Source organism: Pangasianodon hypophthalmus, chromosome 9, assembly GCF_027358585.1.
Source record: "Pangasianodon hypophthalmus isolate fPanHyp1 chromosome 9, fPanHyp1.pri, whole genome shotgun sequence".
In the NCBI taxonomy this organism is placed as follows: domain Eukaryota; kingdom Metazoa; phylum Chordata; class Actinopteri; order Siluriformes; family Pangasiidae; genus Pangasianodon; species Pangasianodon hypophthalmus.
The window spans coordinates 20,415,333-20,443,321 of NC_069718.1; the positions used below are offsets into that span (position 1 = coordinate 20,415,333).

At 38.4% G+C, this 27,989-nt stretch overlaps 2 protein-coding genes across 5 annotated transcripts in view; one reads left to right on the plus strand and one right to left on the minus strand.

Annotated features, from left to right (window-relative positions):
- tmem117 (transmembrane protein 117) overlaps positions 1–27,989 on the minus strand; it is a 54,113-nt gene that overhangs the window by 22,276 nt on the left and 3,848 nt on the right. For all 4 annotated transcript variants that reach the window (XM_034307074.2, XM_034307075.2, XM_034307076.2 and 1 more), the window contains exon 3: positions 6,739–6,871. In XM_034307074.2, the coding sequence (XP_034162965.1) occupies positions 6,739–6,871 (133 nt within the window). The remainder of the gene's footprint in view (positions 1–6,738; positions 6,872–27,989) is intronic.
- LOC113529538 (P2Y purinoceptor 1-like) lies at positions 13,410–17,377 on the plus strand. Its single transcript, XM_026918779.3, has 2 exons — positions 13,410–13,736; positions 14,819–17,377. The coding sequence occupies exons 1-2, from the start codon at positions 13,535–13,537 to the stop codon at positions 15,841–15,843; spliced, it is 1,227 nt and encodes a 408-aa protein (XP_026774580.2). The 5' UTR covers positions 13,410–13,534; the 3' UTR covers positions 15,844–17,377.

The following is a 27,989-nucleotide window of genomic DNA, read 5'->3' on the forward strand; positions in this document are numbered from 1 at the left end:
TTCCATTGATTGATCAATATCAAGTGCCCATTTGGTGTCCATTTACATTATTTCGTATAACAATGCTTTAAAAGAATACAGGTTTACACCAGTTAAATATTATTGGCTACTTTTTGCCCACTGGGAGTGGGAGCAGAAACAATCACCATCCAGATCCATCACCAGATGGGGTTTTAGATTTTGTAGGTCAAGATGTTTTAAGCTCAGCACTTCAGGGCACCAGTGACCTTGTTAAATTTGACCCATTCTGCCCCTAGCTGCCCCTGCATGGGGAGAGATAAACTGCAGACAAAACATGGTTTATCTCTCTCTCTATATCTCTCTGAATGAATTGTGAATTGGAGTTGGTGGTCTCCGGACCACAGAATATGATTACTAATGAGTTCTGTTAGATCTACACAAGTGGCTCACGTGGAGGGAAAAACAGGAATGAAGCAACACTGTGATTCTGACTAATGTAGCTGTGACTCTTCTAGTGCATTACCTTGCCCTCCTTTCTATAGCTGAGAAAAGTGGGTGAAAAAACCCCAGTCTCTATTTCTCTCTCTCCATCTGTTTCTCCTCTATTCATTGCTCTCTCTCACATGTGCATGCTCTTTTCCTCCATCTTCCATCATCCCCCTCCTTATCATCTCCTTCTCTCCATAACTCAGGCCCTTCTCAGTCAACCTCTCACTCCCCCCCCCCCCCCCCCCACCTTTTTCCCTCTCTCTTTTTCTCTCTCTTGCTCTTTCTTTCTCTCCCTCTCTCTCTCTTTGCAGATGTGTCACTGGGTCCATGCAGATCCCTCTCTCCACCAGGCACAGACGCACCATGGCTCTAAATCGGGCGTGATTAATGAGATCTTCACGCGCTGGGCGTTCTTAATTAAATAACACTGCTTAATTAGCAAATGATTTATGCCCATAATGGATGCCTTAAGATGGGGAAAAGGAGAGAGGCTCCTCCTCTGTCTAACTCTTTCCCTGAAGCTTACTCCATGAGCAGCACCTACTGTTCTCTGTTCCTCCTCCCTGATATGACAGTCTCAGTGAACAAGCAAATGGACAGAGACAGAATGAGCCAGCGAGTGCAGGTTACTGTCCCGTGATGGTGCTCACTCAGACGCTGACTCCAATCAGAATGAGATACTAAGTGCCGCTGTGTGACAGCCTGAGCACAGCAAGACATGTTCATATCAGTAATTCTGCTATTAGTCAGACTAGACACTAAAGACTCTAACAGTATCTGTGTGCAAGGCATAAGATTTCACTATGTGGTGAATGTATAATATTTCAATCACACTCTTGCCATCATGGCATCAATTAATATTATTTATAATGTGTTTTTGATATGTCAGATTCTGTCATTAGTGCTTCAATTTACTAACTACACATAGATTTTCAAGATATCCAAATACACATATACACAGCAGTTAACAACTGCCTCGACTAATGACGTTTTACAGTTTTGAAAAGAAAGCATTTTTATACGAACCAGTATGAAACTGTATCAGATCATCATTATCGCCATTACACCATCCTGTAATTTACATTTTCATTAGATTTTAGTACAGCTCCACTTCTCATTCTCATAAAGGAAAGGTGGGGGAGCTCCATTTCCCTATGATCCCCCTAATTTAACCCCTGGCTAAACCTCAACACTGATGTTTCATTATGTTCAATCAGTGGTTTTATCCTGAGATGACTGCTAATATCTTTTAGCCAATCCAGACAAAGCTACATTAGAAAGAACAAAAGCTTCTGTGCCAAACGTCTGACTGTTCTTTAACAATAATGACGATCTTATTACAATCTCTTAAAGAGGTTTAAACATAAAACTCCTAGCTCATGCCCATTTATAGTGCAATCTTATGTGTGACAGTAATATGATTTATTCAATATAAGAGAAAGCATTAGGACGCATCTTCAGCTGAAATTTGATTTCAGTGCTCGTGGTTGAGGGGTGCTTGGTGAATATTCCTCCCCCCTCACCCTTGCGGGCTGGAAGGTCACGGAGAATAAAAGAATATCAATGAGATGAGATGAGAGGCAACAGATGCTGTCTGAGGAGAAAGACAGCAGGTGAGACAGACAGTCCTAACATACACACAAAAGAGAGGTGTGACAGGAAGACGCAGAGAGAGAGAGACACACACACACACACACACACACACCCACACACACACACACACACACACAAGAAAGCTTAAATAGAGGGTATGCAAAACAGAGATACATACTGTTAATATATACTTACACATACATACGTAATGCATACGCCATGACAGAAGGCACTTCAGAAAGTAAGCAGTGAAGATTACCCAAGAAACAAAGATCTACCAAATACCAGACAAAAAAATATCAGAAAAGGAATGTAAAAGCATGGGAACAGTATGACAATTGTGACAGTGTGTATGCTGCCACCATTAGAAGGAATAAAACCTACAGCTAATCTGTGAAATAAACAAACGGCAACATTGCCATAAATCTCCAATAAGACATAGTCTTTACAGATTAAATCTGTTCACTACATGCTTACCTGCTTACACGAGGGGAAAAAATGAATACGGTAAATTTTCAGAGGAGTTGATTGACAGCCTTTTTGTTATTGTGCTGATACACACAGTGGTGGATCAATTATAAATTCATTAGCTAGCCTACTGGGGAAATGAAAACTCCAGTGTGTTTGCCCAGTCTCTTGTTTTGCTTGCCAGAAAGTCCAATTAGGATAAAAAGCAGCAATTAATGTAATTCACCTTAAAAGTATGACAAGTTAATTATATGCATTAATACAGAGTATGGAATATAAGCAGGTAGTTTAATCCCAGCGTGGGGTGACTTTATGTAGCCCTAGTCTCTACCCTTTTCTTGTGATGAAATATGTTGTCTGTGTCCACAAAAAAGGCAGAAAGTCTTTGGCTGATATTTTAGCTTTGAACTGTGGTGTTCTCTCGTCGCTCGTAAAAACACTACTCATGTCTGACTAGCATCTTTGTTTTTGCTCAGTCAAGTGTTTAAATGTGAGGCGACTCTGTGTTGTGCATGCATTACAGTTATATAACAGTTTTATCACTGTTTTGTCACTGATTTCCAGGAAGACTGTCTAGCATCCATTCAAGCTAATCAGTATGGCTATTAAAAAGAATTCCTAGTAACTACTGAAATCAAAAATGACCCTAATGCTTATACTGAAGATCTTTCCAACACACATAGAGCTGCTTGACTCTATAGAATACAGCTCTAGCGTTTGGTTCTTCTTAAGGTTTCTTCCTCATGTCGTCTCAGGGAGTTTTTCCTTCCCATTGTCCCCTCTGGCTTGCTTATTAGAGATAAATCTAAATCTGTATATGGATATCTTTAAAGCTGCTTTGTGACAATATCCATTATTATAAGCACTATATAAATAAAATTGAATCGAATACAATCCTCAATCCACGTCCTGGGTGCATGTGCATAGTGCAGCAGGTGGCAGGATTCAGAAAAGAGTTGCACGTGCCACAGCTTTTAGGTGCTGAGAGATATATAAACCAATTTCAACAAATGTATATAATAAAAAGCTTCTTTCTCCAATTGTTGGAGGACTGACTTAAAAATGCTGGTGGCTATTATATATAGAAGTGTGATGATTCATAATTCCACTATCCAGCATCACCCAGAAGAGGACGGGTTTCTAAAATTGAATTGAATTGGACTGAGTTATATCAGCAGCTTACTGGACCTATTTGTCCATCAGGTAACCGTGAATAAAAAACTGTTAACCCGGATATATAATCTGCTTGTGCTGATCCTAATGATCAGATCCTTATGACATGTATGTTGAATATTTCATTGTTCCAAGCAATTCTGCCTTCTGGCTGATAAGATGAAACAAAATGAAAGAGTACAAGATCTGAAGTCTCAAGATCTAATGCAGATGTCAGATCAACGGACTCATGATAACATATCAGAGAAACTGCACAATTTTTCAGGTGTAATTACAAGAGGGTAATTAATATGAAGAACTAACTATTATGTTTAGAATATTTAGTCTGACTAGTGCTTTGTATATTTCTAAAAAAATACAGAAGCACATTTTAATAATGCGAAAGCGACTGTGCCAATAAAGGTGTTTGAAGGGAAAACACTCTCTCTCAGCGGTGGCTGTGTAGCAGCATGTCTCCTGTAGAAAGCATGCTGAGCGTCCCACGTGTCTGCTGTCTACACATGTGTAAACATTAATTTCTCACGACAGAGCAAAACAATTCCTCATTGAGTGCCTGACAGGATGGGCCGAAAAGTAAGTGGAGGGAAAAGGAGAGGTTGAGAAAAGAGAACATGGTTAAGGAGGGAAAACAGTTCAGAAGAGACAGTGCTCTGCGATGGAGGAGATGCTCACTGTGCGTGATATATTTGCCTGCTGTGGCATAGCACCACCCATCGGCAGCCATGAGTGCCAAACGAATTAACTGCGTTTTATACTATCAGGGGGGACCAGTAACATAACAGTGGTTGAGCCAAATTCAATTGAGCTGTTGTAAAAAAACAAAAACAAAAAAAAACTATCCTGCAGTTAGATATGAGCACATGTTCTTAGCTCATGTTTGAGAAAAAACACAAGACAGCAGCAATATTTTTGAAAAATGACACTGTGTAGGCTACTCATGCATTTCATTCTGCATTCACAAATCAATTCTTTATTGACCGATAATATGCAGCGACACGTTTCCTGTCTCTCTCAGCCAATCAGAGCGATTGGATATGATGGATGTCACTGTCATGGCTCCTGGTGTGTGAGAAATTAGTTGGTCATACCAGAATGACCTCAGCAATTCACACTAAATGACCCAAATACAGCTTGACAACATGGCATTTGTTGGTTAGGCAGAAAAATTGGACATTTGTGACAATTATGAGAAATAGATCAGCTAGCTACCTTCTTTCATCCTTTACTGGTTTACCAAAACATAATTTAAATAGTAATTTTCTTAACAAGTTATTGAAATAAAATCTGTACTGGGCTTACAATGTTGCGTTATTTTATGTCTCTAAAATGTATTAGAACGTTTATTGAATTAATACAGCCTGGATTTTTACGAGTCGTGTCAGCAAGGTATCGAGTGCGTTTTTATGTTGAGAAACAACAAAGTGACAGCTATCAGAGCATGTGCACATAAATGACCGGTGTGTTTTCTGTCAGCTTAGAGTAACCTTGGAGTGATGGATCGTGGTCATAACGCTCACACAAACACACTCAATCTTCAAGTCCCTTGTTGGTTCTGGGCCGCTTCAGAAACAGAAGACATCAGCGTGAAACCACGGCTCAGGCAAAAAGGTAGGCCCTAAGTGGGACATTCATCTTGCTTCATGATATGGAGCCAAAATGGCTAATGCAATATTTAAATGATCTAATGAATATCCTGTTTAAGAGGTGACTCAGATAATCCATTCACAAGCCTGTCCTGGGCATGCTAATGTGGAAAAAATCACCACTGTCTCAAAATCACTGTCTGCAGACATTAGTAAGCAGTGTAGCATTAACACACTGACAATGAGATGGAATGACACTCTGAGTAACCAAGAATTTCATTTTGTAATCGCTGATAATAGCTTCTGAGTAAAGAATATTCGCTGATCAGCTTCTGAGTAAAGAATATTCGCTGATCAGCTTCTGAGTAAAGAATATTAGCTGACTGAGTATATAATATAAGCTGATTGGCTTCTGAGTAAAGAATATTAGCTGATTAGCTTCTGAGCAAATAATATTAGCTGATTAGCTTCTGAGAAAAGAATATTAGCTGATCAACTTCTGAGTAAGTAATATTAGCTGATTAGCTTCTGAGTAAAGAATTTTAGATGATTAGCTTCTGAGTAAAGAATATTAGCTGATTAGCTTCTGAGAAAAGAATATTAGCTAACTACATAAATAATATTAGCTGATTAGCTTCTGAGTAAAGAATATTAGCTGATCAGCTACTGAGTAAGTAATATTAGCTGATTAGCTTCTGAGTAAAGAATATTAGCTGAATAGCTGCTGAGAAAAGAATATTAGATGATCAGCTTCTGGGTAAAGAATATTAGCTGACTGAGTATATAATATAAGCTGATTAGCTTTTGAGTAAAGAATATTAGCTGACTACATAAATAATATTAGCGGATTAGCTTCTGAGTAAAGAATATTAGCTGATCAGCTTCTGAGTAAGTAATATTCGCTGATCAGCTTCTGAGTAAGTAATATTCGCTGATCAGCTTCTGAGTAAAGAATATTAGCTGACTGAGTAAGTAATATTAGCTGATCAGCTTCTGAGTAAATAATATTCGCTGATCAGCTTCTGAGTAAAGAATATTAGCTGATTAGCTTCTGATTAAAGAATATTAGCCGATTAGCTTCTGAGTAAAGAATATTAGCTGACTGCGTAAATAATATTAGCTGATTAGCTTCTGAGTAAAGAATATTAGCTGCCTGGTAACTAATATTAGCTGATAAGCTTCTGAATAACAAGCAGCTCATTACTTTCTGAGGGAATTTAGCTGATTAGTTTCTGAGTAAAAAAAAAAAATGTGTTGCCTGTGTGCTTTTCTTACTATATTACTTCCCCAATAGAGTTTTTTTTACCTGATAGTATTCTTAGTCCATGACCTAGTGAACCAGTATCAGGATGTATTTATTGATAGAGAATTCAAAGCACTTCTGGAAGGCACTCTGGAAAAGGGCGTCTGCCAAATGCCAGAAATGTAAACGTAAATGTAAAGCAGTAAGTACAAAAGTAGGAGGCCTTACCTCATGCCTTCAGTCATGAGGAGGAAGAGGTTGTAGATGTGAGAGAAGATGAAGAGGAAAAGGATAGTGCTAAAGAACATGGTCATCCAGGAGCCATGGTCCTCACGAAACATCTTCAATCGTAGGAACCGCCCTGGTACGCAGAGAAGAGTCCATTCTAAGTACAAACTCTTCATCTTCATAAAACATTTAAAATATGCACACACAATCCCTAGCAGCATTTCCCAGCATTTCTCATCAGTATGGGTTCAGAACCGATGATCAAGAGATATAAAGTTTATTCAAAGCAAGTCCATTATCTTAAGTTCACTTTAATGATAATTCACCTGGCAGTAAAATGGGTTTCAGATGATATAAACTGCTGGCGTTTTTCTGATTCTAATCTGCTGTTTGGGTTTCATGTTGACTTTATATGATCAGATTTATATGACGAGATTGTTCTGACACACACAACCTGTAAAGCTTTCTCTTTTCTCTTCCTTTGGGAATCAAATTACCGAAAAAAAAAAAAAAAATCAAATCATTGCAGGATAACTCTCTCTTGCGCACACTCCCTCTCTGAGAATATGAGATTGATTCAGATAGCAAAGTGTCTGCTCTGAATGTGTAATCATGTCCTTCTGTTTCTCCTCTGCCTTGATGTTTCAGGGAAATTGAGTTTAAGCTGCACTATTACGTAGGATCTTGCTTTAAGCGCAGAACGTGCGTTTAAAATGAAACACTTACTGGGCACTGAATAATGAATAAATCACATTCCTAATATTCTTATTATATTGTTATTAGATTAGTTTTGCAATGCACCAACTTCATAATGCAGTGTGTTGCCAAGGAGAACAACACAACATCCCCTATATGCACACTGAATTGATACAAAACTTCCAACATGGTTCTGTCTTTTCAAATCCATGTTCTAACCTAGTTTAATGTCTTACTCTTCATTACTTGTCATGTTTAAGGATTGTTTCTCCTGTTTTATTTGTATGCCCAGCTGGCATCATCTTTACTGAGACAATTAAGTTTCTGCAAACAGAGATGTGATGGAACTGAAGCCAACTCCCATTATAACAACTATAATGACCAAAATTACAATACAACAACAATGAATAAACTGAAGAGCATGTAATCAGAGCCACATTACTTGCCTCACTGTTCACTTTCTCCACAACAGCAGTCATGATGCTAATATCTCATGGATATGAAAAAGATTTTTTTGGCCAGCATGCAGTCAGTTAGTGACCCCTTGAGGCATATTTTATATTGTTGAGCTTCTATATAGGAAGGCAACTTCCACGCGTGGTATGATAACAAAGTAATATGTTAAAATGTATACTTAATCTCAAATTACTGATGACTTTCACACTCTTAGACAATAATATTGTTAACCACTACATGCTAAAATATAATGAATACCCACTGGATGTAAGAAAATAAATCTCATTGCATTTAAGGAAAGGAGACATTGAGTATTTACATCATTCATGCAGAGAGTTCATGGAAATCCATTTTATTTATACTCTATTAATTTATTTCAAATATTTACTCGTAATAGCTTTGTATAATGCTATTTATGATTTGCCGTTAAAATGTTTAATCGCCACCATTAAAAATGCATTAAGGAGGCTCACCTCTTAGATATGTTTTAGAAGAGTGATTAGCTGACTGCCTAATTATGTACACAAACACATAGTGTTGCATAGGCAGAAGAAAAATCCTCATAAATCCTCATAAAACCACATATTACTTTCATGCACTGAGTGTAGTATCTGAGTATAGCACCAGACAGCCAAGCAATATAAAATCAAGCAGTGAGAATTAAATTAGACAGTGACACAGCTAGTAACATAATCACATGGAATAAAGAACGAATAAAGTAAGTACGAATAAAGTCTCCAATATTATGAGAAATACAGTTGAGGTCAAAAGTTTACATCCCCCTTTCAGAATCTGCAAAATGTTTATTACTTTACCAAAATAAGAGGGATCATACAAAATGCATGTTATTGTTTATTTAGTGCTGACCTGAATAAGATATTTCAGATAAAAGATGTTTACATATAGTCCACAAGAGAAAATAATAGTTGAATTTATAAAAATGACCCCATTCAAAAGTTTACATCCCCTTGATTCTTAATACTGTGCTGTTACCTGAATGATCCAAAGCTGTGTTTTTTTGTTTACTGATAGTTGTTCAAGAGTCCCTTGTTTGTCCTGAACAGTTAAACTGCCTGCTGCTCTTCAGAAAAATCCTTCAGGTCCCACAAATTCTTTGGTTTTCCAGCATTTTTTGTATATTTGAACCCTTTCCAACAATGACTGTATGATTTTGAGATCCATCTTTTCACACTGAGGACAAGTGAGGGACTCATATGCAACTATTACAGAAGGTTCAAAGGTGCACACTGATGCTCCATAAGGAAAAAACATGCATTAAGAGCCAGGGGGTGAACAAAATACACAGCTGTGGATCAAGAATCAAGGTGAAATATCTTATTCAGGTCAGCACTAAATAAACAATAACATGCATTTTGTATGATCCCTCTTATTTTGGTAAAATGATAAACATTTTGCAGATTCAGAAAAGGGTATGTAAAAAACTTTTGACCTCAACTTTCTTTAATAATGAAAACACAAATGGTAAAGCACTGTAACTTCACTTGTTCGGGATTATTACTTTTCCAAGAACCAGTCAGACAAACTGGGAATGTTGTAACAGTGTCTGTCTGAAGCCAACAAGATGAGGATGAGTTCAGTGTGTGTATATGTAAACGCACACTTGTCTGACTTACACACTGCATCTTTACTACTGCATTAGCTTCATGAGCCTATGGGCCTTCTCTGTGTCTGAGTGATAGCCTGCGTTATTCTTTTTCCCAGACACAGCTCTCCGGCCTTCATTCAGGCATGATGAGGCCATTTATTTTCCCATTACACTGAGACCCTGGGGCTCTGAGAAGCCAGCTTGGTACTGGTCCATCTCAAATTACTCACGAACCCTCCCTTGAATCAGCCTACAGGGCAAAGTGCTCAGTCAATGATGTGATGAATACGGGTCTTCAACATGTCTTATAACATCTGGACTCTTCAACTCTGTTTTTAGGACAATCCCAAGACCCAAACAAAATCATGTCAACCCAGCTCCAATCTGTCAATAGATCTAATTTCTTAACCAATAGAAGACAGCATGTGCCCTGCCAGTCTTTCTTCCTGTTTTCATTGCTGCTGACACAATTATGGTGGGCTTTCTCTATGACAGTGATAAATTTCACAGTAGCCTGTCATGTCATGTTGTGTGCATAGCAACTCAGCACTGAAAATGCTGTAGGTCCACGGTGAAGAGCAAAGTGCCTACCTGCTCCTATAAATAAATGGCCCAGCTGTCAATATGATCAAGTGAAAGTTCCTGGGGACCACAAGCTGCAATATCATGAAGTGGAATAGTAGCATTTCCATCATTATCAGGAAGGCTTAGCCACCTGACCCAATTCTATGTTACAATTAGCTAGCCAGACTGTCCTCACTATATCACCATGCCCAACATCCATGCATGTTCTCCCAATCTATGTGGCAAATTATTGGTCATAATGCTTAGACTTTACTGTCAGTTCCCTTCCACCAGGGCTTTTATTTCTCAAAAAAAGGAAGAGAGCTGGAAAGCGAATTGTAAGTGGTAAGCAAATTGAGGCTATTGAATAATCCTCAGTCTAATGACTGTGCCAATTAGGAAGATCTTTGCAGAATTGATAATAAATTCAAAGGAAGTGCTTGAGGGTAATGACAAGAAAAGGACACTTATTCAGGAGTTTGATTACTTCAGGTGGTGGTGTCCCCTAAGCCATCTCTGGCCTTGAACTGCCTCTGTGATGGCAGTTTGGTGAACAGTTTGGTGAAGAGGTCATTAGGACTATATTCTGGGAGGCTGCGGACTCCAGTCTAAGCATTATACCGTAAACTGAACCATACTGACATCACGGAGATGGTTCAAGCAACTCAGCACTGCTCCAGGAAGTGCTTTTGTAAGCAAAATGCTATTATTTCTATTAGATTACACTGTCCCTGATCACCGAGGCCTATTAGGTAACGAATTTCTAAATGACAGTTATTTCATGGTATAAAAAATATATATTTATTCTAATAAAACACAGAATCTTCACTTTATTTTAGACACGATTGGATACCTGTATGTCTTTATTTATCAGAATATTTAATTGTATATCTCATTGTGCTTTCACTGTGTTTGAAACACTATGAACAAACTGATCTATACGGTAATAAGGCTCTCCCTCTGAAACTCTTAACTGCTGAACTTTTCCCTGAACATTTCCCTGCATTCTGTGCTGAGCCCAGTTCGGGTAATTTCAAGGTCTGTCTTAGTTGCATAATTGGACTGATTTGCATGAATGAACTTAATTGCTTTGGGCATTCAAAGACTTAGCTCTAGTGGAGGTGAACGGTATGTGTGTAGATGTGACTGATTACTTGTGTACGTGTGAATGTGTGAGAGAGAGGGGAACATAGAGAAGAGAAAGAGAGAAGGGGAAGCTAAGAGAAAAAAAGCCAAAAAGCCATGGAGGCAAACTCTGTGTGTGTGTGTGTGTGTGTGTGTGTTGGGCACTTTCATTTTAAATGTGATTACAACATCACACTGATGGTAGAGTAATCAGCCATCTGCTTCCATTCATTCTATTCATTTTGGCCTTGTGCGTGACCCGAGACTGGAGGATGAGAACTGATCAGCACTTTAAGCTAGAAGGTGTAAGAAAGACCGGGGGGGGGGGGGGGGGGGGGTGGACCTATGACCTTATTAAATCAGTGTACACTGAAGTAAATGTGGAATAAAAATTAACTACAAATGAAGAAAATATCTTCCCCAGAAATGCAGCGTGAGACAGGGCTGCTGCCTAAACCCAACATTATTCAACATTTACATAAATGAACTGTCTGGAGTCTGGAGAGATCAGCAGCCCCTGGTCTCACTCCGCGCTACTCAGAAATCAAATGCCTGCTCTATGCAGATGACCTGGTGCTGCTATCTCCCACAGAACAGGGCCTTGAGCAGAACCTGGACCTGCTGGAGCAGTACTGCCAGACCTGGGCCCTGGCAGTAAACCTCAAAAAGACTAAAATCATGACCTTTCAGAAAAGATCCAGATCCCAGGGTACACAACACACATTCACACTAGGAACTAACCACATAACTCACTCATCTATAACTATCTAGACTAAAAATCAGTTCGAGAGGCAACTTCACCTCTGCAGTGAATGAACTGAGAGATAGCCTGCAGGGCATTTTACACCATCAAGTGTCCCTTAGAGATTCCTGTTATAATTTGGCTGAAAATATTAGAATCAGTAATTGAGCCTATTGCCCTCTAGGGCAGTGAGGTGTGGGGTTCACTAACAAACCAAGAATTTGCCAAATGGAAAAACATCCAGTTGAAAACCTGCATGCAGAATTCTGTAAAAATATCCTACAAGTACACTGGCACACAACAAACAATGCATACAGGGCAGAATTAGGCAAATATCCACTAATTATAAAAATACAGAAATGGACAATCAGATTTCCCAATCACATCATTACAAAGCCCTGCAATACCAAGAGTTGATCAAGGAAAACAGTCCCCTCTCTCAGCTGCTCCGAAGATTTAGCCCTGAAGGATCACCAACACCTACTGACCCCCACCACACTGACACTTTAGACCAGAACAACAATGACAAACAAATCAATTAGACCAAATTTCAATACAAATGAAACAAAACTACATCACCTATTGGGAAACCCAAACACAACACAGTAAAATGCAGTGCTATTTGGCCATAAAAAGACAGTACACCATGGCAGACTATCTGTATACAGTGACAGATAAAAAAAAACAAAAAAAAAAAACAAAACAAAACAACGAGCTAGCGATAGAAACAGGTAGACACAGGAAAACATGGTTCCCACAGGAAAAAAGGTTGTGCCTACATTGCAAACAAAACACAACTGAGACAGAGCTGCACTTCCTAACAGAATCCCCATATACAGACATAAAAGAAAAATTCTACCCCAAAATTAAACACACACACCAAACATTTGATAATCTATCAAACAGTGAAAAACTCCCCCTCCTACTAAGAGAACATAAAGACTGCTGTATATTAGCAGCACAATACGTCTCGACGTAGCACAACATGACAAACACACGCACACACACGTACACCCAACTAAAAGTCAATCTTCTGGGTCTTTTATTATTAGAAAAGAAAACAGAAAGTCATAACAATTTTCAAATTCTCATATAATAAAGTCATTAATGTGTAATATGTGTGTGTGTGTGTGTGTGTGTGTGTGTGTGTGTGTGTGTGTGTGTGTGTGTGTGAGAGAGAGAGAGAGAGAGAGAGAGAGAGAGAGAGAGAGAGAGAGACAAATGTGGTGGAGGTTTGTAGAGTTAGCATGATAGAAAATGCTTTGGCTAGTGGATAATAGAACAGGAGTTAATAGACATAATATAAATTGGTATACTGTACTGCAATACAGATGACGCAAGTAGAACCTGCATGGTTCTACCTGTTTTTTTTTTTTTTTTTTTTTTTTTTTTTTTTTTTTAAAAACTCATCCCTTTGCAGACAGTTCCCTCTAGTGGTTATAACTGACAAGCTCCAAAATTGGCAAATTAGTTACTGCTGTGAGCTAAAAAATAGATTGTTCCTCATAAATGCCTCCTAACAACACTGTTAACTGTTAAGTCCTGAAAGCTCACATTAACTCAGTATGGAGGAAATGCCACAGTATGTACCAACCTAGTAGTGGTGCATGAATAAATACATGCAGATCTCAGTATTTACACTCTCATATACCAGGGCCATGTCCTTAAAAACACACAGGCAAACACACACACACACACACAGTCCGCTGCTGATTGATGAGGTGGGTGGAGTTGGTAGACAGACAGAGAGAACAGAGCAGCGGTCTTTCAGCATGATCCATTTTCTCATCAATAACTCTTATAATCCTGGTAAGAACTCAACTTTTTCACACACATGATCAATTAGAATAGACACTAGACACTCATAATCTCAATATAGAGAACTGTATAGTATATATAATATATACTCCTGGGCAAAAAAAATGGGCCAAGCCCAAAATGGCAAATCATTGGTCAGAAAATTAGCAAAAATTAAACAAATAGATAAAGGAACTTAGTATGGGATAGCTTCCACTTTGATTTCTTTAAATGTTTAAGCTTTTTGGCCCTGGATGGGCTGCATCAGGTGTGGCAGATAACCAAATAATGACTAATCTTTTAAGAAAAAAAAAAAACATCCCAGAAGATATTTTTGGAATATTTTGTATACCCAGACATGTGTTAGTTTGAATTTTATATCAAACATTTTCATCATCATCATCATCATCATCATCATCATCGTCATCGTCATGATTTTACCTTTGCATACAAGAAGACTATATAAGTTAAGAGCAAATGGTGGCACAGGAGCTCTCAGGAGTGCATTTGTTTAATTCTTGCTAATTTTCTGACTAATGAATTGTTGTTAAACCATTAAAACCATTAAAAGCTTAATATTTGCCATATTACATATTAGGGTATACATAACCTCTGATTTTTAATCTGAAATCTACGAAACTGATCCTTAGTGGATGTGGTTTACAGTTCCTATCATCATTTTACGTGTAGCATAGAGATTTGTTTTAAAAATGTTTGCTGTTGTAGGATAGTGAGGCTTTTTTCCTACAATGATAATATCAATTAAAATTAACATGGAAAAACGAACAACTAGGCCAGTTACAGAAAACGATATATTAAGTCTAATGAATAAAAGCACCTTCTACAAACACAGCTTGGTGTGCAATTTAATAGGGCAAATATATTGGAAAAGTGTATGATACAAAATCTGAAGGGAAAAACTGGACATATTCTATTGTTAGTATTAAGGCCACATTTAAATATTGACTACATATAAACTCTCTGTGATTTGGGCATCTAATAAGAGATCACACTTAAATTTGAACACATAGCTACATAGAGTCAAACACATCAGACTTTTTGAGAACATGCTCCGTCTCCATATCTCCTCACAGAACACCAAGAGAACGCGTTCCTGTATTACCCAAATGAGACCACACCATTCTGCAGTCAGTTCAGGGATGGTAAGTGGTACTGCTCTATCCTGCTGGTCTTATTTGTCATCGGTCTACCAGTGGGGTTGCTGGGTAACATGGCGGCCATTGTGAACTACACCTGCTGTCAACGGCCTTGGAACACAGGGACGGTTTTCTTGCTAAACTTGGCGCTATGTGATATCTCCTGGCTCCTTTTGCTGCCATTTACATTTTACTTCACCCTACGCCAGCCGCATATAAAACGCATGAATATCTTCTGCCAGTTCAAGAGGATCTTCTTCAACATCAATGTGTATGGTAGCATCTTCTTCCTGGTTCTGATAAGTTTTGATCGTTACACTGGCACGGTTCACCCACTCAGCTCCCTGCGCTGGTGGGATGGCAAAAAGGCCTGCCTCTGCTCCCTTTTCACCTGGATCATCCTCATTTTGGGTTCCATTCCTGATTTATTCATGACCTTTGACGTGAATCGCCCTGGCAACATTACAGTCTGCATGGACCACATCCACGGCCCATTCTCTTATGTCACGACCATCTCGCTAATGCGCACACTGGTGGGTTTCCTGCTGCCATTTGTAGTGATGGGCGCCTTTTACACCCAGATGGTAAAGGTGTTGAGGAGCATGTCAGGACGGAAGGCCTCTAGAAGGCAGATTTTGCCTTCCCGCAGAACTGGGAAGCCTCTCATTCTCATCACAGCAGCTTTGTTGGTTTTTTTGTTGTCTTATGCCCCCTACCACATCATGATTGTGACTTTAGTGTTCATGCGATTCATTGGCAAGGTGACGACTGAAAACATGAACACACTCTACATAGCCTATGAGTTCCTGGAGGCCTTGTGCAGTGTGAGCAGCTGTCTGGACCCTGTGCTCTACATTCTTGCCAGCCAGCACTTCCAGCAGAGATGGAGGAGGCAGAAGATGGCCATGGCACGCCTGTGCTGCAGGGACACCAGGAGGGTGGGTGTTCAGAATCCACTGTGAGAGGGAAAGAAGTCTGACAGGGAAATTACTCTGGCAGGATTTTTTTTAACAGTGGTGATTTTGGCCTTGTGTGTCTAGGAAGCATTGCCCGCTTTATTCATGTGCAGAAATAAATATTTATCTAAATTCAAATAATTCAGCAGAATTCACCAAAAAAAAGTGCCAAAAACTGACATGTTAACCAACTGATTGACCCCAAAATTATTTTTGGGGTGAAAATTTAAGAAGTACTATCTGAAATCTCCCAGCATAATCATCTTTTTGAATTAAGGTCTACAAAGCATACATATGTCTAATTATCCTAATAAAGCCTGCCAGCTTCTAGTTTCTGGACTTAAGCTAAAGTCCTTGCTCAGAGGCCCAAAAGTGGCATTAAAATCCTGTATCCTACCCTTCTAACCAGAGGTCCAAAGCTGTAACCACTGAGCCACTACTGCCCTTTTCAAAATTCCACTGTATTCATTGATTTGTTCAACCAGATTTGGTGAATTCTGCTGATTGATTTGAATTTTAGCAAACAAAAATTATTTCTGAAAAATACAACACCTCTGGATCCAGAGAAAGATTATTTTACAGGTTATTTTACTTGTGTACAGCACATACTACACTAATCAACACTGGATTTTAAATCAAGTCAAAATTTATTCTGACTAATATTGGAAACAAATGAAGAAAAAAATACTGTGATTGAATATTGAAGAGCAAAAGCCTTCTCATTCTTCTTGAGCCTTCTTGAGCTTGAGTCTCATGATAGCACTGAAGTGCACTGGCATTCAGAGGCTCATTGGAAATTTGTGGAATTTCATTCATCATTGTCACATTTTTAAGAAAGACCTAGGAATGATAAAGGAAGGAGAAACTCCTATGGAAATTTAACCTGTGGGAGAACCAGCATCTTCTGCTTTTCTGAGTTGCCAAAGGTAGGATTAATGTGTTTCAGAGTAAGTTGATGTGTGATGAGTAATGTTAGAAGTGTGTAATAAAGTTTATCGTAGTGCCTGCTATCCAGTTTGTGATTTTCACATGCAACTGAATCAATTGATTCTTGTTGGTCTGCAGCCAAAGACTGCACAATTATACTGTATGTTAATTGTATTTGTTATTACAACATCACTGGTTTTTGAAATCCGATTTTAGAGAAAGTTGATTAAATTCCAGAGTTTGTGTAGTTATTATAAACTGAAATTCAAGCAATTCTCGAGGGCAATTTAATCATTTATTCGGTTATAGTTTCTGCAAAACATATTTTAAAGAAATGGTAGAAACTAAACTTTATAACTGGATGAAGTTGAATATTATTGTTATGAATCCTTATAGCACTGTAATTTGCATTATTATATTTCAATACTCAAAAGTGTAAGCCTTTCTTGGCTATATATATTTATACAAAACAATAACATGAATAACCTTGCATCCTTAACACACTGTAATTTGCATTATTATATTTCAATAGTCAAAAGTGTAAGCCTTTCTTGGTTATATATATTTATACAAAACAATAAGATGAATAACCTTGCACCTTGCATCCTTAACACACTGTAATTTGCATTATTATATTTCAATATTCAAAAGTGTAAGCCTTTCTTGGTTATATATATTTATACAAAACAATAAGATGAATAACCTTGCACCTTGCATCCTTAACACACTGTAATTTGCATTATTATATTTCAATAGTCAAAAGTGTAAGCCTTTCTTGGTTATATATATTTATACAAAACAATAAGATGAATAACCTTGCACCTTGCATCCTTAACACACTGTAATTTGCATTATTATATTTCAATATTCAAAAGTGTAAGCCTTTCTTGGCTATATGTCACATTATAAATGTCAAGTCATTGTCTGTGTGTTCCTCTTGGGGGCCTCCCGGCTATGCAGGCTGAACCCAGGCATACTGAACCCCAGTCCTAACTACTTGTGCCCAGCTCCCCATGGACTCAGCCAGAGAGAATCCATTCATCATGTTGTAAAAGGGCTGTAGTTTAATGCCATGACTGACCCTTGGGAGATGATAAGTGCAGAAACACTGGTCACATCGATTAATCAGGGATGAGCATACTGCTGTCTGATCTCTGTTAATAGGATACTGCTATTAAAATACACACCAAAAGTATAAAATGTGTTAAATATGTGCATATTTTATCTACAGTATGTGTTTTGAAAACATTCTTGTTAAATTCTTTTCGATTTTCTTTAAGCACCAATGTGAACAAGAGGTAGCAGAAATCCTCTATCTTGAAACCAGTAGGCTTATTTTATTTGTTAGCTTTTCTCTTTGGACATAGGAAACACCTGTTCTTTCCATAGATCCAACAAAGCAGAAGGTGATTTAATGTTTACTCTCTGAATAAACAGCCTACTTCAGCGCCTCTGAATATGATTTCATTAGCAATGGGTACCTGGTCGATGATGTCATCTGGAATAAATGATGCAAACTCAGATGTTTCTCAACGCTTAAAATGCCACTGACAAGAAAACACTACGCTCACACAATTCCTAGTTCAAGCCTAATCAGAAAATCAGTAAATTTTGGGTAGAGAAATTAACAGCTATTTTGAGTGGTGAATTAAGCAGTGAGAACACAGCAGGTGTTTGCAAACACACCACACAGCAGCTGTGCTCTTCCACTCAAGGCGTCCTGTTTTGCCTGTTCAAACACACTGATACACTGTTTCTAGACAAAGCAAACCTGCGATTTCCACACATCAGAGACAAGCACTGCTTTGTACTTACAGCTTCAGCACATGACAATGTGCCAAGTTGATAATGAAGAAAGGAAACAGTGCAAGTAATGTGACAAATTACCTCATCTTACAAAAAAAGTGCATGCTCAAAATGTTATACGCCAGGGTCATAATGTTTAAGGTTACAGCCTTTGTTCTTTATATAGCTATCTAAAACCACATGCATTATGGCGGGGAGGTCCAAGTTTGACAAACTCCAGGACACAGTTCTGGATTGTGTTCAGATCAGCGTTCAGAGTCACAGGGTCTGCGCAGGGTTGCCAGGTCTGTGTGACAATGATCAGTGAAATCAGGCAAAGACTAAATGTGACAAGTCCAAACGTCATGACTATTGTTGCAAAAATGTATCTTATTATTTAAAAGTAATGTAATTTGATACACTATAAAAAGCAGTATTAAAATCGCTTTTAAAGTCTCCATAAAGGTCCAAAAATGGAGTCACAGAATTACATATATTGTTGTAAAAGAATAGCTATGAGGATGAGACGAAATCACATTTAGCAGTGTGCTGGTTGTTTTTACAGCAATGAGTGTAATGACTTGGGGTCAATTTGGTATAAGATTTGGATTTAAGAAAACAATTAAATAATAATTAATTGGATATAGGTAAATCATTTTATTTGAATGTGAATATTTACAATATATACACTCATTGAGCACTTTATTACAAACGCTATACTAATACTGGGTAGGGCCTCCCTTCACTCTCAAAAAAGCAGTTCTTTGTGGCACGGATTCCATAATATACTGGAAACATTCCTTTGAGACCCGTCCATGTTGACATGGTTGCATCACACAATTCCTGCAGATTTTTCTGGGGCACTTTTATGCTACGAATCTCCCGTTCTACCACATCCCAAAGGCGTTCTATTGAATTCAGATCTGGTGACTGGGAAGGCCACTGAAGAATACTGAACTCATTTTGAATTGTGACCTGGTGCATTATCATGCTGGAAGTAGCCATTAGAAGATGGGTAAATTGTGGACATGAAGGGATGCACATGGTCAGCAACAATACTCAAATAGGCTGTGGCATTTAAGAGATGATTGATTGGTATTAACAAGCCCAAAGTGTGCCAGGAAAACATTCCCCACACCATTACACCACCTCCACCAGCCTGGACTGTTGACAGAAGGCCGGTTGGGTCCATGGGTTCATGCTGCTGGTGCCAAATTCTGACCCTACCATCTGTTTGCCTCAGCAGAAATCAAGATTCATCAGACCAGGCTAAATTTTTCCAGTCTTCGGCCGTCCAGTTTTAATGAGTCTGTGCCCACTGCAGTCTCAGTTTTCTGTTCTTGGCTGACATTAGCAGACCCTGACGTGGTCTTCTGCTGTTGTAGCCCATCCGCCTCAAGGTTCGACGTGTTGTGCATTCTGAGATACTTTTCTGCTTTTCACAGTTGTACTGAGTGGTTATCTGAGTTACTGCAGCCTTTCTGTCAGCTCGAACCAGTCTCGCCATTCTCCACTGACCTCTCTCATCAACAAAGCGTTTCGGTCCTCAGAACTGCCCTCACTGGATGTTTTTAATTTATTGCACCATTCGACTATTGAGACTGTTGTGTGTGAAAATCCCAGTAGATCAGCAGTTATAGAAAAACTCAAACCAGCCCGTCTGGCACGAACAATCATGCCATGGTCAAAATCACTGAGATCACATTTTTTCCTCATTCTGATGGTTGATGTGAAGTTGATGTGGACCTTATCTGAAGCTGCTTGCCCATATCTGCAGGATTTTATGCATTGCACTGCTGCCACACCTGTATGTGTACAGGTGTTTCTAAAAAAGTGCTCACTGAGTGTAAATTTACAAAGATTTAAACAGTATATTGATATGGAGTAAAAGGCAGCAGTTCAAAAGTAACCCAACACTCTGAAGAATGTGATTACATTAACACAAATGCTGACACCTAGTGATCAATTGGAGGAATAAAAGCAAAACTCCAGCATTATTCATCATATACATACAGTAGATATATTAATCAGGCTACTACCCTTTTCTGTTTTCAAGCAACATTTGAGGCTGGTTTCATTTAAGTCACATGTTCCCAACCCTGTTGTGGTTCCCAACCCTGTTGTGTTTTCCCTGCTCCCAAGACAGACCTTTCTGAGTTGACGTGGGTGTGTTTGAGCAGAAAGAATGTTAAAAAATGTGAAGGACAGGGGGTACTCCAGGACCAGGGTGGTGAACCTGTAGTAATGAAACCTGTGAAGTAATGATCAAAGAGGGTGAGTCCAATTCTCATTCACATTCAAAGCACAAATCTGTGTGACTTTTCTCGTATGTAGCCTATTGCCTACACATGATTATGATTCTAGGAGCAGTACATGTAGAATTAAATAGAGAGATTGTTATAAATTGGTATGAAATGCTGTACTTGAGTCAATAATTCTAAATCCTGCTGCCTTACATTCATTTACTCATCTTCAGTAACTGCTTCTGTGTAGGAATAACACACCACTTATGCCATAAACTTCTTTTCCCATGTGACCAAATATAGATGAAATATGCCAGACTAGCACTGAGGATCAGGGAAAGAACCAGTTGCTACTACTAGCTGCTATTACTCCTCCTCCTCCTTCTCGTTCTACTACTACTACTACTACTACTAATAATAGTAATAATATGCTAGCTGCAACAAGGCGGCTAGATGCAACAACAACACCCCAATAGATCATAAAAGCTGGTACACAACTAATGGAAATTGAAAGCATCTACACTTTGCACTTTCTAAAAAGAGCATCTAATATTATCAAGGACCCTACATACACGGGTCATCACCTCTGCTCCCAGAGGTGTTCCCTGAGGTATAATCTTCTCCCATCAGGTAGGAGGTTCAGGACAAAAGCTGCTCACACATCTACATTCCTGGGCAAAAAAAAATGGGCCAAGCCCAAAATGGCAAAATATTAAGCTTTTAACGGTCTTAAAAGGTCAAATCATTGGTCAGGAAATTAAAAAATAAATAAATTAAAAATTAAACAAATAGATAAAGGAGCTTAGTATGGGATAGCTTTTCTCTTTGATTTCTTTACATGTTTAAGTCTTGTGATCCTTGATGGGCTGCATCAGGTGTGGCAGATATCCAAATAATGACTAATCTTTTAAGAAAAAAAAAACATCCCAGAAGATATTTTTTGGAAAATTCTGTACACCCAAATTTTGTGCTACTTTGAATTTTACATCAAACATTTTAGTCATTATCATGATTTTACTTTTGCATACAAGAAGACCATATAAGTAAATTTCCTTGTTTCTCGCTTTTCCACAAACAGTTCACTGCAGTAAAAGTAAAGGAGCAAATGGTGGCACAGGAGATCTCAGGAGTGCATTTGTTCAATCCTTGCTAATTTTCTGACAAATGATTTGTTGTTACGACCTTTAAAAGCTTGACATTTGCCATTTGGGCTTGGCCCATTTTTTTGCCCCCGAGTGTACAGGCTATATCAATAACTTCAATATGTACAATAACTAAGAATTAGTGCAATAACTACAGTACAATAGGAGCACAACTAGGAATTCGTACCACATCTAGTATGGAAAGTAACTGGGGAATCTGTGCAATAACTAAATTATGTGCAATAACCACAGGCAATAACTGGGGAATCTGTGCAATAACTACGGGCAATAACTAGGGAATATGTGCCATGACTTTTATATGTGCAATAACAGGAAGTGTGCTATATTAACTGTGCTATAAATAACTACATTATTTGAAATAACCAAATAACTTGTGTGTAACTATCTGTGCAATACCTAATGTGTGTGATGGGGCAGCTTGGAGGGTACACGGGGAGGGCAGGATGGAAGCGCTTCTCTTTTGTCGTAGGTTCTGAGTACAATATGTTAAATGTCTCTTTGTGGGCAGACGGAAAGGCATGCGGGTGGGTAGGATGTGAATACAGTTTGTGTGTACAACAAGTCTATGCCTTGGAGATGCAACTACAAGATGACAATAAACCTTGAACCTTGAACTTAAAGTGGACCACAACATCCTGATGGATAGATGACAGCTTGTGGTTTTTCAACCAAATCAACTACAGACGTTGAAAGTTTATTATTAAATGACTATAGTTGTTTCATGGAATGTGATCTGATTGGACATGGACTGCTTCACTTACAGCATTAAAATCAAGCCTGCTACTTAGGTCTGGGAAATTTGAGAAAAATATATAGATATTAAAGCTGCAAGCGGCATTTTCGGGGACCAAGCACCCAGACTCGGTGAGCCGCACATTCACAGACATGCTACAGTTTTTGCCTAAGCAATCACAGGAAAGCAAAGCCATAACTTTAGGTAAGATATTCAAGAGTGATTTGTAGTTTCACTCATGAAATATATGTTTTGACCATGGACAGTTTTGGAATTCTCTGACTGTAGGAGGAAAGGTCTAGATGAACAAATTGGCAGCAGGGTGGCATTGCTGCAGCATTGTTTAGACAGGTGTCAAGATGACGTGAGCCAAATTTGGTGAAGATTGGACAAAATTTGTAGGAGCATTTTTGGCACGTTATTGTAACTTTTGACCAGTGGGTGACCAGTTTCCGGTTTGACCAGTATCATGAAATTTGTTGCATAGCCTCAGGTCATGGTTCTGAAAATGCCTACGAGGTTTTGTGTCAGTGCACAAAGTTGTTGCAGAGATACAACCTCAATTCCTGTTTGGCGGCTTCGCCATCAGATTTGTTGGCCCATTACAGACAAACCCTTCGGAATATTCAAAATTCTTTTGATAATTTTTGTGAGGCTTACTCTGAAGATCATGTGTGCCAAATCTGGTGATGACTGGAGAAAACTTGTAGGAGGAGCAGCGAAAAAACAGTTTTTAACAATAGCCAAGATGACAAAAAAGTCTAATTTTGACCTCATAGGGTGCATTGAACTCGTCTCGACCCAGGGAATCCAGGGATGGCTTTTAAATTTTGGACAAACAGTTCAAAAGTTATGACCATAAAAGTACTTCCAAATTAGGCCCTGCAGGATAGGATGGTGGCGCTACAGCGTTGGCAACACTTGGTCCAAATTTGGCCAAAATGTTCCTTCGACCCTCCCCAATCAGTGTGCCAAATTTCACAACTCTAGCCAGAATAGAAGAAGAAGAAGAAGAAGAAGAAGAAGAAGAAAGCATAGAATAACAATAGGGTGCCTATGCACCTTCGGTGCTTGGCCCCCTAATTACAGCAATTTATAACACAATACGTTTTTCTATGAGTAGAATTACCATATCATGATGCCTTTTATAACAATGGCTACGTTATTATTTCTGACAGTAACAAGCAGCTGAAAGCGGATTCTAGTTTATGTAAGTTTTTTCTTTAAATACTATGATTTGCCATTATATTTTTCTCCATACTGGCCACCACCATTTGTACACACCACTTATAATACAAGGACTTTTTAAAAGCTTATAGCACTCCCTTCCATCTTGGACTACTGAAAATCATATGATATCAACCGTATTCAAAATATGTCTTTAATATAAGTTCTCTAGTTTTATATTGTATATGACTCACTTGAATATGAATCATCTCTGAATCATCAACTACAGGCAAGAATGGGCAATGAGTTGATATACATTGCTGATTCAAGTGTCTAAAGCTTATTAAGATTTACATTTAGGTTTGTAATTCAAGGTAAAATTTGCAGGTAGCTTGTTATAATATACGTAAAATACTGTAGGTACACTGAGTGTATACTATCCCACAGTCTATACGCAAATCTTTTTTTTTTTTTATTTCATAGTAATATTCATGATCTAGTATCAATGTATGTCTTTTGACAAACTGTAGGTGGGTTTTAATAGAGGTGCTTTAAATTTAGTGAACTAGTAAAGCAAATGCAAATAGACGTATACAGTATTTTATTTTTTTTTTGGCTGACAATTGATTTGTTTTAATCCTTTAAAGCAGTTGAGGAGAACAAATTATAGAATTTAAAGGGCTTCGACATAGGAAGATGATTCATATGCAGATTGTGTCTCTATTCCGGTAGGACTTTTGGCATCCATCCTCTAAATCTAACAGACTCATTTTCTGAGGCATTTCAGATCAGAGAGTGGGCTGCACAATGAACAACAAAAGGCTTTGATTGTTTCGCACCCTCCATTAGTATTCAGCAAGCTACCACATAGCTTTCATTAGAAAGCACATTGTTCCCTCCTGAGACTGACTGAAGTGATATCTGTTAATATAATCTCATCTTTGGTGGTAATCTAAGAAGAGATTTTATTATTTTATTATTCACTATGTGGTGTTTGGCATTAGAAGCTTTGTGAAAATGATCCCTGAAGGGAAAGTATGGCTGGGCTGGGTGCAGTGTCCTTCACAGGAAATGACTGAAGACCAAAGGATGTGACATGCCACACCTAGTGGCTAATTTATACTCAGGACAGGGACAGAGACAGAGGCTGAAAGAGCAGGAAGGCTGAAAGATAAAGAGAAACCTAGAAAGAGAAAAAGAAAGACGGGCAAAAGACCAATGGTAGGAGAGAAAGTAAATACATGTAGAGATGGTGAGAAAGACAGAGAGAGAGAAAAGGATAGAAACTTAAAGGAAATGCATAACCTTAAGTAGCTGAGTACTAGGTGATAGTTTAAGCCACATATCCTGTCGTGTTTCTCTCTCACTTTTCAGTTTCAGTTTTCATTGCTTTCTCTCTCTCTCTCTCATACTTTTACATAATGAACAGATATGAGATAAGTAAGGAAAGAAACATGACAGGATGCACTTCCTGAAAGAAAATAAATGACAATAGGGTGGTGTGATTATTTTCCTATAATGGCATGTCCTTGTATTATAGTGTTCTATTCCTTTTATACCACAGCAACTTGCCAATGACTGCATTTTTTCTTAACTAAAGAATAATAATTTTTTTTGTATCAGTTCATAGTTACATTTAATGTTGTGGAACGTCCACAACATTAGGCTAATTCCTACAGCAGCTATAAACAGTCATTCCCTCACCAGCATCTCTTTTTTCTTTCTCTTCAAGTAAATTAGACAAAAATTGGATAGGAAAGCACAATATCTCTGTCCTGAAGCCCCATGTCAGAAAACTGGAGACTCCTTCCATAAATGTCACATAAGCATCTCATTACAGAAAGCTTAACTATATCAATAATTATATGCATCTGTTTGTAAAATTAAAGTGCTTTCTTTAAAAAATAAATTTATTATTAGTCTTAGATTATATGAAATCCCAGTGAATGAGTTGTTACTAAAGAAACTTAAATACTTGTACAGCAACAAGAGATCTTAAGAGGCTCATCAGAGCGCACACACACACACACACACACACACACACACACACACACACACACACACACACACACACCAAAGTAATGCCATCTGAATGCATCTTCATCTGCTTGCTAGCCTAGTTCTGTACAACATGACTAAAGGTTTCAGATGCACTCTCTGTAATGGAAGGAAATTCTAAATAAAGCCTCTTATTCACAGCTCTTTCTCGGGCAGACCACAGATAACACTGCAATACATTAGTTAAACTGTCACAAACAGGCACCATTAAATAGCTAGAGGATATTATTCACTGTGTATAAGGTGTAAATGTCTCTATAAAGAAGAACCACAGGCTTGTAGACAAACCCTCACACATGTAAATGAAATTAATCTCACAGGATTGAACAGGGACCCTGGAGCTGTGAGGCAGCAACGCTACCCGCTGTGCCACTGTGCTGTCCAACAGCTTATTTACAATCCATAAAAAAAGCATAAAATATCAAATATCACTACATGCTACAAATTACACTTCATCGTTCAATGTCACTTACAGCTATAAGCATTCATTCTCCTTACAGAACGTTTAAACAGAGAAAATGTATGTTTTTCTTTATGTTTTCCTGTTCACATAAAAAAAACATTAATGCAATAACCATCGCATACAATCATCTATACAAGAAGACTTCATGGAGATAGAGCAGATGCATAAAGGTACACTGAGATGTCAGAAACCAGACAGAGATAGTGTGTAGAAGGAGAGGACCTGATTAGTTACCGAGACACTGAGAGCACTAAAAAAGAGATGACATTTGAGATGTGTTTAAAGCAGGAGAGAGATAAGACTTCACAGAAGCCCTGTGGAAGAGGATTACAAAGCTTGAGTGCTACAGTATTGAAAGACCTGCCACCCATGGAAGAAAGTCTACATCTGAGGACCACATGTGAACTGGAACTAGAGGGCCCTAATATACAGGCAGTAATAGTTCACTGAGGTAACCCATGGCACAACCACATAAGGCTTTGAAGGTGAGAAGCAGGATATTGTGTTGAATAAAGTACAGGATGAATAACAAGTGCAATCTAAATAGAGTGGGTGTGATGTGGGCAGAATGTTTGGTGTAAATGAGAGCTGATTTTTTGGATATACTGCTACACTCTGGAGAGTGTTCTGTCAGCAAGAGCGGAGCAATCGTCGAGACAGAAGCTTCTGAAGGCGTGGACTCCGGTTTGAGCATCCTTAAAACTGAACATAGGCCAGAGTCATGCAAGACTGCAGACTTTTCCAGGACATTAATATAAACCCGTGATTTGCCTGGCAGCCTGCGCTGACAAAGCTGTGCTGATTAATCAAAAATTAATCAACACCTGCTGACCAATCAGAAGAGAATCCAACAGTGCTGTGGTATAATTCTAATTATTCCTCACACACTCTAATTATACCATCCTAATTAAAATGTCTGAGGTACTCTAAAATCTCTCAGTTACTTGATTCATTATGGGCTACAAGAGCTCATTCTGATATAGTTACTCCATTTTGATGGACATGATGAGATCTGGTTCATAGGAGTAACCAAAAACGGCTGTATAGTCAGGTCTTTACAGTACAGAATTCAATCACGCTGAAACAGACTGTTAAATAACAACACGTCAATATTTTTACAGCAACACTTATAGGCATTGATGACCAGTATATTTGCACATGCTCTAATGTGTTTACTGTAACAGTTTAAGCTCATTTTGAAAGGGTTTATCATCTCAGAAGGTCAGGAAGTTTGGCAGTGTAGTTTTTGTTTGGTAAGGTTTGAAAGGTTAGAAACAGGCAGAGGCTGCGTTAAGGATGCATTTTGAGGACTTGTCTTATTGTGACCTAAATATGTCATGTTCACTAAATGATTCCTCAGCACCATGCACTATAACAGATGGGGTGTGAGTTATTATTTGAGCTTCCATGTTTTCAAGTGTATTCATCTCACATATAAGAGCTATACAGTCAGGAACGTTAAGAAAATCAAGTACACAAATATCATCATGCTACAGGCTGTTGTGAGACCTCACTCTTAACTAACTCTCCAATCTGAGAAAGTCCAAGGTCCTACCATCAAAGCGTACACAAATACCTAAACAGTGTAAGTGTGTAAAATGGATCTACTCAGC